The sequence below is a fragment of the Crinia signifera genome, chromosome 2 (assembly GCF_055691185.1).
Source record: "Crinia signifera chromosome 2, ASM5569118v1, whole genome shotgun sequence".
NCBI lineage: Eukaryota > Metazoa > Chordata > Amphibia > Anura > Myobatrachidae > Crinia > Crinia signifera.
Genome location: NC_139218.1, coordinates 200470135 through 200482530, shown reverse-complemented (window position 1 = coordinate 200482530; position 12396 = coordinate 200470135). Strand labels below are relative to the sequence as shown.

Genomic DNA, 12396 nt, shown 5'->3' with positions numbered 1-12396 from the left:
TGTCGACCTATGGTATGTCAACCATTATTTGGTGTCGTCCTAGTGAATGTTGATTTAAAGTAGGCATTATCAACCCAGGAACGGAGTACCGATAATACATACAGTATGAAGTGTGCATTTGCATTAATATGTTCTAGCAAATGCATTCAAACTAATCAAATGAATTAGCAGCAGTGGCAGCTCACATGATGTAGAGACAGCACCAGTCAATCAAATGCCAAGACAATTAGAAAAACTAACCAGTCAATGAGAGTTAATAGTATGTGATAAATTAAGTGATCACTACTAATTAAATATAAATCATTGGGGCGAGACAGGTGAAGGTTTTGGGACTGCTGCTGAATTTGGTGTGGGGAAAAGATTTTCCTAGGCAGGCAAATGGCACCTGCAAAGAAGAAGGCAAGAGTGCAAGTGCTTGGACATGCTCTATCAGCTGTTGAGAGTCATGAAAAGAAAGGTTTAAAGGGTCTTCCTCCTGTCAGTGTTCTGAAAGACACTGTGACTAATTTACCCAGCATGAAGCCCCAGCCACAGACAGATGAAGAGGATCAGCTGATTCTCAGGAGAAAAACCTATTTTATAAATGGAGCTGACAAACTGGATGAAAATGAGCCCAGTGTAATACATAATACCCAAGAAGAACTCTCCCTAAGCACTGATGAGAAGATTAGGCGCCTCACTTATGTTGTCAGTTCATTTCTCCATGAAGACACTGCAAGTTCTTTGGTGAATGACAATCCAGGTTAATAATAATAATTATTTTTTTTACAAGTTGCTAAACTACTGTAACATTATTATTTAAGGTTTATGTAAAAAATGTTTTAAACCTTCTGGCTTAAAAACAAAACAAAATTGAAGGCAAATACACTCTGAAATTAGACTTACAATAGTATCCATTTAAACTGGTATAATTGATAAAGTGTATCTAGTACAGGTCGAGTATCCCGTATCCGAATATCCGTTATCCGAATTATTCCGAAATACGGACATTCCAGAAAGTGAAACATTTTTTTTTTTTTGCTAAAAACTCACTGGGGACATTTGTAACAGCGTCACTGGGGACATGATATGTAACTGGTACTATATATGTGCAAGACAATGATTGCTTGGCATTCAAATTCAGTGCTGAGATAGTACATACATTTTGTTGCACGTTTTTGAAACCTTGTTTTTTGAACAATTAAAATATATTTGTGTGTATTTTATGTGGTAATAAAATATATTTGTGTGTATATTATGTGTTTATACAGCATAAATGCAAGATACTTCAAAATACATCATTGAAATATTAAAATATTCCGAAATACAGAATAATCCGTTATCCAAAATTCTCCTGGTCCCGAGCATTTTGGATAAGGGCTACTCAACCTGTATAGTTCTATGAAATACAGCCTTGAATTAAGGGTTGGAGTAGGGATATTATGGTAAGCCTAAATATAAATCTACTGTACACATTATATATTGAAAACCCTTTTACTGTGTATTGTGCATTTCTACTCTACATAACTGGTATGCATCTGAGCTAATGCTGTATATTCCTTTGTGTAAGGGTTGCACTTGTGTTCTCTAATAACATTTTAAGACATTCAAATTTCAAGTATGTTCAGAAGGGTGTGGGTTGTTAGGTTGACATGGGGGGGGGGTCTAGGTCGACATGGTTTTTCACTGTTGTTTTTACCCGAATGTCAACACAGTCGACATGGACACAAATTGAAGTGCACTATTTTATTCTCTCACCACGCCCTAGTGGATGGTAGTGCATGAAATACCACATGTTGGCTCAAAAAACAGTAAAAACCCCATGTCAACCTAATGCTTGTGTTGACCTAATGACCATGTCGACTTAGACCTATGTCGACCTAGTTGCTGTAGACCTAATGACCGTATCCCATTCAGAAAACTCTCTAATGCTGCCTATACACGATGCGCACTGCGCATTTTGAACTACTGTATATTACATCGCATCTAGTTCAAAATGCATGTGATGTGCTAAAGCATTGTGCGTTTTGAAGTAGATGCGATGCAAAATTCAGTTGGAAAAGTACGGGCACCACATACTTTTCGTATAGTACAATGCATGGGAGCACACCTCTTCTCCCACGGTACAAAAAGTACTGAGAATGGGTATCTTGAGTGTAACCTTAAGAAAAGAACTGTGGTCATGAGGCCTTTAAAACATATGGTGCTGCAAATTATGATCCACCCCACCCCAAAAATCACCTAAACAAGCTACAACATAGCATTTATCATGTGCGCTAAAAATGGTCTCCATTTAAATTTCTATTTGGTACTTGTTTAGTTTCACGGCGGCAGCATGGCCGTCGTGAACTTCCGGGTACGGCGCTCATCCAAACTATCTAAAATAAACTAAATTAACTCTATGCCAATGTAGATAGTTCATACCCCTACTATCCACGTTGGCATAGAGTTGATTTTAGATAGTGTGGCGAGCCGCCGAGCCCGCAGCGTGGGCGAGCAAAGCAAGCCCCGTAAGGGGACTGAGACGCACGGCCGCTGCCGCCGTTTAACTAAACAAGTACCAAAAATGCTTTGCTAACCCGTACTGTATGTATGTAAAATATTGTCATTGTCATTTTTTTTATTTTTATTATTTTACAGAAATGGCAATAACCCATCCAGAGTTGGAGATGAAAAGAATACAGATGCAGGTATCTTATTGTTGAATGTTTGCGTCAATGCATCTGATTTTAAAATTTGCTTTTCTGCATTGTGTATTCTATAGGCCAATCTATTACCTGTGGTTAAAGGTAGTTGGCACTACAGGACTCCCCATAAAAATAGGTATCATAACTTATTTCATAGCAGGCCATAAATCATAAGGTATACTATCAAATAATTATAATGTTAATGCTAAATAATGGAATTCTATTATGAATTTAGTGCGCAAGTGGTGATGATAATATAAGGGTGCACACACCTACTTGACTCTGACCATGAACTGCCATGCTTGGTACAGCTCCTCCCCTTCTCAGTATAGGCTTTTAAACTGTATATGTGGGCATAAATCCAACACTGTTAAGGGCTTATATAAAGATGCATGGTGTTGACTGTATTTGCATTCACAATTGGAATGGGTACTTATGTAATATCTGGGCTCCCGTTTTTCTTATGAGACCGCATCCCCTCGCGGGGCTCGCTGCGCTCGCCACGCTTCGGACACGGTGGCTCGCTGCGCTCGCCACACTATATAAAATCAACTCCATGCGTAGTTGGATAGTAGGGGTATGAAAAAATGGGGTGCATTTAACATGGGAGCCCAGATAATACATAAGTACCTTGGAATGCAATGTGCTTGTAGATTTAAGCAAAGGCCTACTCTCCCAATAAGCATCGTCCTTTGCAGTATGGAGACTTCCAGGTTTGTAATCTTAAAATCTGTGGTAGATTTGACCAAATATCCACCACCTGCACTGCATTTGTAAAGCCAGATGCACTACGCTTCAAAAGTGATAAAATGGCTGGCTGTTTATCACTCTCCAATCAGCTCCTACCTGCTATATCACAGGCTGTGTTTGAAAAATGTCAGACAGGAGCTAATTGATTGGTTGTTTATCACACTCCATTTATCACTTTTGAAGCTTAGTGCATCTGGCCCATTGTCTGTGAGACTGCACTTGCTTTACTGTGACTCATAATGACATCCTAGCGCAGGGATGGGGAACCTTCGGCCCTCCAACTGTTGTTGAACTACACTTCCCAGCATACCCTGTAACTGTTTTAGCATGTCCAAATCGCTAAACTGTTGCAGGGCATGCTGGTATGCGTAGTTCAATAACAGCTGGAAGGCCAAAGGTTCCCCATCCCTGTTCCAGCAGAAGTGCTATCTAACTGTCACTCGCAGTAAATGCACACCCATTGGGAGGTGTCTCCTTCCACCGGGACTGCCAGTCTGGGCTGCGATGGACATAGAGCTGGCTTTCTGTCAGATAATGCAGCCCATAGAAGCCAGGGGTATGCACATGTGCGGTTCAATCGCCGATACTATGCATGCAGGTAAATCATGATGTTGGTGGTGAGGCAGTGGTGGAGACCCGGCAGTGCAGACAGCAGCAGCTCTGCTCTGCTCTCTTGGTCAGGTAGAAGCTGACATAGCTTGGTATTTATCCTACACATGCGTGGGCACTGACTGGGATCCAGTTGCATCTCAGGGTTTTTTTGTAGCCAGAAGCCCATAGGCTTTTTTTATGCTGTGCCTTTTGTTGCATATAGAGAATGTGGCTAAACCTTAAAATAGCATTTTTGGAGGTTTCACCCCATATGTCATTGATTTATCTGTAGTCCAAACCACCAAAAAAAAATTTTATTTACTACAGATGGAGCCCTCTTCATCTAGCCCTTTAATAGGATTAAGTTAGTAATAGGATTACTCTGCTAATCCCCTACTGTATTGTTCTATATATTGTATTGCTGCTGAGAACCATAGGATAGCCATGGTGAGCCACAACCTAAGGAAGATAGTTGAGGGGCTCCAACTGTATAACAGCCTTTTGCTTTCCCAAGTATAAGGGATTGCCATGGTATGTGTTCACAAGTTCAACTAGTCTGTATGGAATAATTTTAAGAATCAACCCCCCCCCCCCCATGGGAAAAACCTATGTCTACACATGGAATAAAAGGGGTTCGGGAGAGAGACGCAGGCCGGTAGGATGGGGCCGGAGAGACACGGGGCCAGTAGGATGGGGCCGGTAGGATAGGGCCGGAGAAACGCGGGACCGGTGGGAGAAGATAGATGCAGGGTGAAACTGAGGGGGATAAAGAAATGCAAAACACAGGGCCTGAGATCCCTACACAAACTACAGTATTGTTTTGTGCCTGATAAAATACCCCTCATGAATCATGATCCATGAGGAAGCCCTGGAAGAAGAGTACTTAAAAATTGGGGGGATGGGTGGAATCAGCCTGACACTGCACAGTGAGTCACTCTTACCTTATCTGTGCAGCAGAAGTCACCCTCCATCTCCTCCTGTCTGTCCCAAAACCATGAGCACTGCATATTGTGTGATGAGGAATCTACACACTTGCTGGAGGGGATACGTGCTGCTGGGCTTCTGTGGACTGCTCATCGCTGCCTCTTCCTGTTGTGCAGGAGCTTCCATGCTGCCCTGCAGTGTCTGACAGTATAGAAATAATCCTGAGCATGATACAGTACTCCCTCATGGCAGCCCTGGAACTATAGGCAGCCAGCCCCTCTATAGGTGTCCCTGTGGCTGCTGCAAGAACAGACAACGGAGGTAGGAGGCAAAGCCGCTTCATGTGCAGACAGTGTGTGGCTGATGGACGCGCAATGATTATGTTTGTACAGTCAGCGGGAGCCGCACACTGCTGGCGCCGCTGCTAGGTTTCAGAGTCTGCACTTGTAGCAGCTTCACCTCCTACCTCCGTCCAGTAAGTATCATGCCGGGACACCAACTATATAGAGTGCAGTGGGTTGCCTCAGGGGGGCCCCCCAAGCTGTCATGTCCCATAGCAACTGCATCCCCTGCACCCTCTATAGTTACGCCACTGGAATAACCACTGTCTCTGTAGCTGGTGATGCTTGGCAATGAAGAATGGGTTAATCTTATCCTAATGGAAAACTGGGCATAACAAAAACCATTCTGACATACTTTGTCTAATGTGGGAGCAGTCCTATAATCTTGTTTAACTATGCCAGAAATGCATTGCAACAGTTCAATGACCACAATACAAATACAACCCTGTCCTGATGCTACTATTATATGGGGGTCGCCAAGGTCTTCCATAGATTCCTGGGGGCTTCCACTATAATTCAGACTGGATAAGAACACCTACATCAATTATTTATACCCCTGGTAGTCTCTTGCTGTACACTAAAGGCAAAAAGCTAAAAGCAGGAACTAATTAGTGTACCTTATGAGAGTGCTAACGCATGAATGGATGCTTATTGCAACTCAATTTTGTAATACTAATTCTGTTATCTTTGAAAAACTCTAGATTCCGTGCGCTACAAGTCATGCTTTACATTATGCTTGAGCGCCGTGTGAATCTCTGCCAAACATATTTGCGTGCAAGTCAAAGCATTGTGAATGCACAAGCAGCTTCTGATTTAAATATGGGGCGTCGCTGTTTCTGTATACAAAATACTACATTAAGGTTTTCCATTTTGTATGCCAATAAATATGCAGTTGCCCGCAGTTGCTTCATATCACCTAAAATACCTGTTTAACACACATGGGGGGAAATTTACTAAGATGTGTATTCTACATCACATGTGATGTTGCTATGGACAACCAGTCAGATCCGGTCTACTATCTTCTAGAGCATGGGTCCTCAAACTGCGGCCCTCCAGATGTTGTGAAACTACAAATCCCAGCATGCCTTGCCACAGTTTTGCTATAAGGGAGTGTTAAAACTTTGGCAAGGCATTCTGGGATTTGTAGTTTCACAACATCTGGAGGGCCGCAGTTTGAGGACCCATGTTCTAGAGGGTTCCAAATAAATAAGAAGTAGATTCTGATTGGTTGCCTATAGCAACACCACATGTGAAGTAGAATACACATTTTTAGAAAATTTCCCCCAGTCATTAGATCTATAGTGAACACAGGAGGTAGGTTGCACTAATAAGGTGCTGGTGTGAAAATTATATTATAAAAACACTTATTTGGATAATAAAAAGAATAATATAGACTTGAAATAAGGCATAAAGCTTATCACTTTGTGCAATCCAAAGTATAACAAAAATCACTTATACAGCTAGGTGACTGTAGTCCTTTCAGGTATCTGGCCCACTAGAAAGGGTATCCAAGAAAAGGAAAGCAGTAGATGTCTTGGTTCCTCTTTATCCTGGCTGAATTAGAGAGGTGGCGTTCCGCCACAATGTAGTATGCCGTGGTCAAGTGAGGAATCCTGCTGAAACCATTAGGCAATTTCAGGTCCAAAGATAATCTAATCAAGGGCTTGTAAGGTCACTGAAGAGATGATGCTTTTGTGGGTGAATGGATGTTCCAGCATATACCTAATTCAATGCCAAAAACCTTTGAAAAAGCAGCAACACTTGTACATTGGAACATCCATCCACCCACAAAAGCATCAACTCCTCAGTGTCCTGGTCAATATGAACAAAAGGTTGACTGGGGTAAAAATGTCCAGATGAGCCCCCCCCCCCCCCTTCTCTTCATACTTCCATGTGGGCATAGTTATAGTTGGATTATACTGTATCTGAAGCATGGCTAGGGGATGCGGTACACTCATATGGTGTCCATGATGACCTATGTCAAAGTAGACAAAAAAAACATGAAAAACTTGTCATTCTTTGTTGACCTTGTTCATGTCAACCTTTTTGACTGCCGACCATTTCACTATAGAACTAGAAACTGAGATCTAATCTACCATAACCTTTTTAAATGGAGCTGAATCGGTGTACTACAGATGGGGTCACTCTCATCTGAGCGACTCCCATTGCGCCGTCCACCACCAACATGTGCCAGAATGGGGGGTGCGCATGTTGAGACTCTCGTGCGCCTCATTCTCGGCAATGAACACGTGAGTGTGTGAGACGCTCGCTCACCCTGTCCGCCGGATCGCCAGACGCCAGAAACCTGAGGATGGCCATCTGTAAGAAACAACTAGAGTGGCCCCATCTGTATAATCAAGATCATGTCTCCCTCATCTGCTGAAATTAGGATTGCATTTACTATCCTGCCCCCTACCTAAAGGTGATTGCACAACTGCAAAACTAATGTGACTTAAGGTGGCCATACACATGCAGATTTATCTTCAGATCTGGCTGGTTGGAACAAAATCCTGGTTATGGATGAGAGCAAATGACAGTTGACCATTTGCTTGGAATTGCTGGAAAACTGACAAACTGTCACTCATCCATAACCATGTTTTTGTTCCAACCAGCCAGATCTGAAGATAAATCTTACTAGTGTATGGGCACCTTAAGATCTGCTCAATAGTAAATTAATTTGATGCTTCAAACTGCCAGGTATATCCAGTGGTTTTTAGTTTGCCAATAAATCTACTCCTACAGTAGGTTTCAATTGGTCCAGGGTATCCGTATTACTAATTAAAAATATATCCTAGTAAGAGCAGCAGTCAAATAATGTAAGAAACTAAAAAGCTTTTCCTAATATTATTTATTAAGTTTCTTATATAGCACATACATATTCCGCAGCGCTTTACAGACAATATTTTAACACTCCCATCAGTCCCTGCCCCAGTGGAGCTTACAATCTATGGTATATTCACTACCACATGGTCATGCACACACAGACATTATAGGGTTCATTTTGTTGCTAGCCATTTGAACCCATGACCTCGGCACTGTGAGGCAGTAATGCTAACCATTACACCATCCGCACTAATATTGTGACTCTCTGGAAATTGTCTCCTCATATTTTAGAGAGATTGTGGCTGGAGACCCCATCCCACATAGACAAAATAGATGCCATGGGACTGAAAGTGTTTATCCCTGTGCTGCAGCACAATCTTTACATGAAAGTGGGCATTTCACAGGTTTAAATGTGTCTTCAACTTAGCACCACTGAGCTAGTATAGGTCCCCTGCTGCAATGCTGCTGTGGAGTGAAGCCAGGTGCAGAGCAGGAGGCACAGAGCATGTATATAATATATATATGTCCAATACATAAAGTCCACCACAAATGTATTATTTCAAAAGTAAAACACCCTTTGTAAATGACGGGAGGAAGGAATCCAGCATCCTCTGTGACGAGGAGATGAGATGTTAATTGTCATTACCTAGCAGAAAATCTGTCCAGTGCACGGCAGGTAGCAGGCTGGATGTTTGCCATACTGTGTACAAGGTGTGAGTACTGGAATCCAAGGAATCCATGCTTTCCTGTCCATTTGGTGGATATTCTAAGGAAATTGTATTAAACCTTTTGATTTATAATATGGATTTATTTATGACTGTAAAATGGTCTAATTGATATATGAATGCAAATGTCCCAAGCATGTATAACTCATGCACTTATGCTGATTGGTTGGAAAGGGTGGAATTACCTTCTGAATTGGGATAAAAAGGAACAAGGTTGGCCTATAAAATTGTAATTCTACCTGTATCTGAATGAATGCTGGCACATCTTCTGTATGATGTGCCTCCAGAACTTTGAGCAAATAAACACCTTTTGTCTCAAGATGACCATTTTCATCTTGCGACCAGCAGGATTACCACAATAATCCTGGTTTTTCCTCCTGTACTGGGTAAAGGATCCAGAGTCTCCAAGCTCTGTTCTGCTAGCTACCAACAGAGGCCTAGCCAGTGACCAGTGGGGACAAACCGATGCCAGTTGGGGGGTGTCAGCAGTGTTGATGCATACACCCTAGCAGGTAGTACTCAGATGCCAGCGTTTGAACCTGAGGAGATATCCGTGGTTCCAGACCCCACATGGTAGGAGTCTTGTGGTGGCAGCAATATCCCTTACTGACTATTACAACAAGCCGTTACTGATGGTAACAGGGAATCCCCTATTGTACAGGTCCCTTGAGACCAGAAACCGCTATCTGTGGGCCCGAAGGGCATAGCTAGAGCATAGGGAAGGCATCCTGTCTGAGATCTACTACTTTCATATGAAAAAATGCATCCTGTCTATTGGTCGACATGCAATAGGTTGATATTGACAAAAAATGAAGACGACAATGGTCAAGACATGGAAAAATTTACATGAGATTTTCACTTCATTTTTTTTTTTTTTCACTCCGATAACGTGTTCATACATCCACTTGGACTCCAATTGGGAATGACCAGCAAAACAAGGGCATTACATGAAGGGACCATGTCAACTCATGTCGAATTTTAGTGTCTAACGTTTGCCCATGTCAACCTTTACCTGTGTCGATCAATTCGATGTCCACCAGTAGTGGTCAACCTAATGACTGTTGACCATGTTAGTTGACTTAATGATCCACACCCTAAAAAAATATGCCATTGGGGAATTCCCCTTTGCTGATAGTCAGTAGATGGAACATCAATAAAAACAAGTGAAAAGGCTATCAAAGCCTTATTCACTTTATCAAACTGACAGACCTGGACTCTGGTCTGACCAAAGATTCAGTCATTTAAATCCCCAGTTAATTTAAATCTAATTCTCTCTGCACAAGTAACATCTGCACCCTGCAGTGCACATGGTTCTGTCCATCTAAGATCTAAGAAGGATTTTGTCAAAGAGTGAACTAGAATAAAGACCTGTGTGCGTTCAAAAATCTGGTCCATTGCAGCTGGCTGTGTAATGTCTCTGGGATTCCCGCTGACACCTGTAGGATTAATAGTGCAGATGATCACTCATGTCTGAGGGCTGCATGGGTATCTCCCAGTGGATTGCTGGTCTGGCTGACACTGCAGATGGAAGTGGTGCAATGTGGTTCATCTCTATAGCAAATGTAGACTTCTTCTTCCATCATTACCAATATTTTCAAGTACTCCCAGGGGTACATGTACCCCAGGTTGGGAACCATTGCTCTAGACCAGGGGTCCTCAAACTATGTTGCTCTGCGACCCCATCAGACAATAAAAATAATTATGGGACCTCAGAAAGTTACTGCAGAAGATCACATAACATGTGTAGTCATCAGAGAGCACCTGCATGGCAGCATTGTGGAGGCATAACATGATGGGAAGAGTCTAAAATAAACAATTCAACAGATTTTTTTAATAGTTGCAACCCCATACTGAGAAGGTCGGGACCCACTTGGGGGTCAGGACCCACAGTTTGAGAACCGCTGCTCTAGACCATGGCCGCAAAGGGATCCCTATTCATCTTAATATAGAGAACCGTGGTTCTGGGAGTTTAAGAGGCAGATGTGTTTGCAGTATTAGTCTGACAAACTAAACCGTGGATTACTTGAGCAATGTACAAAGCAGTAGTAGAGCCCATTCACTGCCCTACAGACAAGTTTATTTTGCTGTATGTTATCTGAAAGTATTTGGCCATTAGGGCTTAAAGCCAGATAAGTACTGTACTGTATATGCATTCTGCAGCCTTTGTGGGGGTTTTTTTCCACTACACAATGCATGCAACCACTTTGCATGCAACAAAGCCACTTACTACTCGTGTGAAGATGTCCAAAATTATAATGGGAAGGCTAGTCTATGCAGGTGGAATAAAAGTAATGGTGTAGGGAGGGTGAGTCAGCCCTCCTCACAATTACTTCCACCAGGTAGTGCAGCGTAGAGTCAAATTGTTGGTGTCTGCACACATCCAGTGCAATGCCCACAGGATGGCTCCTAAACTCATACAGGTAACCAGATGGGGGTGCTGCTACTTCTACTTAACCTCTCCCTTTCCTGAAGCGCATTAACTAGTTTTGCCCTTGCCCCTCATGTTCATATTTTGGTCCTATGTACGAGGCCGCTTCTGGAATTTTTTTTGTTCTGGTTCGCTTTATGTATCCAATCTGCTACTACATGTGTGTATTATCAATTTTTCCTATCATCTTTCCATCCATTTACAGTATGCCCTGTCTATTTGAGTTAATGCTTCTACCCTGTCCATCTATGCCTGTCTGTCCTACCTATCCTGGTAGTATCCCTCCTATATTGACACTGTCTATCACTAATACCCTCACCCCTCCCTCTTTCTGTCTGACATCTCTGCTCCTCCCACATACAGTAGCACCCTATATGTCTATGTTCCTCTCTCATTTTCCCCGACAACCTTTCTCACATTTGGGCCATCTAAGGAGCATTGCAGTGACAATGGTGGGCAAGTGGTTAGTCTGACAGTCTCCCACTCCTCTCTACCTGCATTCTCTCTCTCCCCCTCTCTAGCTCTGTCTCTTCCTGACACCCTCTCTGACAGTTTCTGCCCCACCTACCTGGTACAGTCTCTTGATGATGCTCTCTCACTCCTACTCATACCCTCCCCTTTCTCTCTTGCTCTTCTTTCCCTATCATTCTCACTCCCCTTTTTCCATAAAGCCCTATCCCCCCTTTCTCTCTCCCCAGCATACTCTATCACTTTCTTCTGCATCTCCCCCACAATGGACAATGTGACAATGGGGGGCCTTCCAATATTTTGCTTAGGGGCCCACATCCATTCTAGTTATGCCCCTTATCAGCTCACTTACAAATGGGGTTAAAATCACCCTGTGTATATCTCTTAACCTCCGCCCACAGCCTAACCCCAAGTTCCCCCACTAGTGCCTAAACCTAAATTAATTTTGGTGTGTGTCTAACTATTTCTAGATTTATTTATTTTTTAAATCTGGTGATTGCTGCTGTCTTTGTAAATAAAACAAACAGATTCCGGAGTTTCTAAGAACAGAGAGCACCAAGGTGGGAATTAAATTATTGGCAGACTGACGTGTGTGTGTGTTTGTGTGTGTGTGTGTGTGTGTGTGTGTGTGTATAAATTTTGGTAAGCTTCAGTAGCATGTGACTAACTGAACAGTATTA

The 12396-nt window shown here is 42.5% G+C and overlaps 1 protein-coding gene across 2 annotated transcripts in view; it reads left to right on the top strand.

Moving 5' to 3' along the window:
• The first annotated feature begins 317 nt into the window (after nucleotides 1–317).
• The window catches only part of LOC146058947 (uncharacterized), a 51080-nt gene continuing 39001 nt past the window's right edge, over nucleotides 318–12396 (top strand). For both annotated transcript variants that reach the window (XM_083171133.1, XM_083171132.1), the window contains exons 1-2: nucleotides 318–742; nucleotides 2620–2669. In XM_083171133.1, coding sequence (XP_083027259.1) covers nucleotides 379–742; nucleotides 2620–2669 — 414 coding nt within the window. In that variant the 5' untranslated portion in view covers nucleotides 318–378. The remainder of the gene's footprint in view (nucleotides 743–2619; nucleotides 2670–12396) is intronic.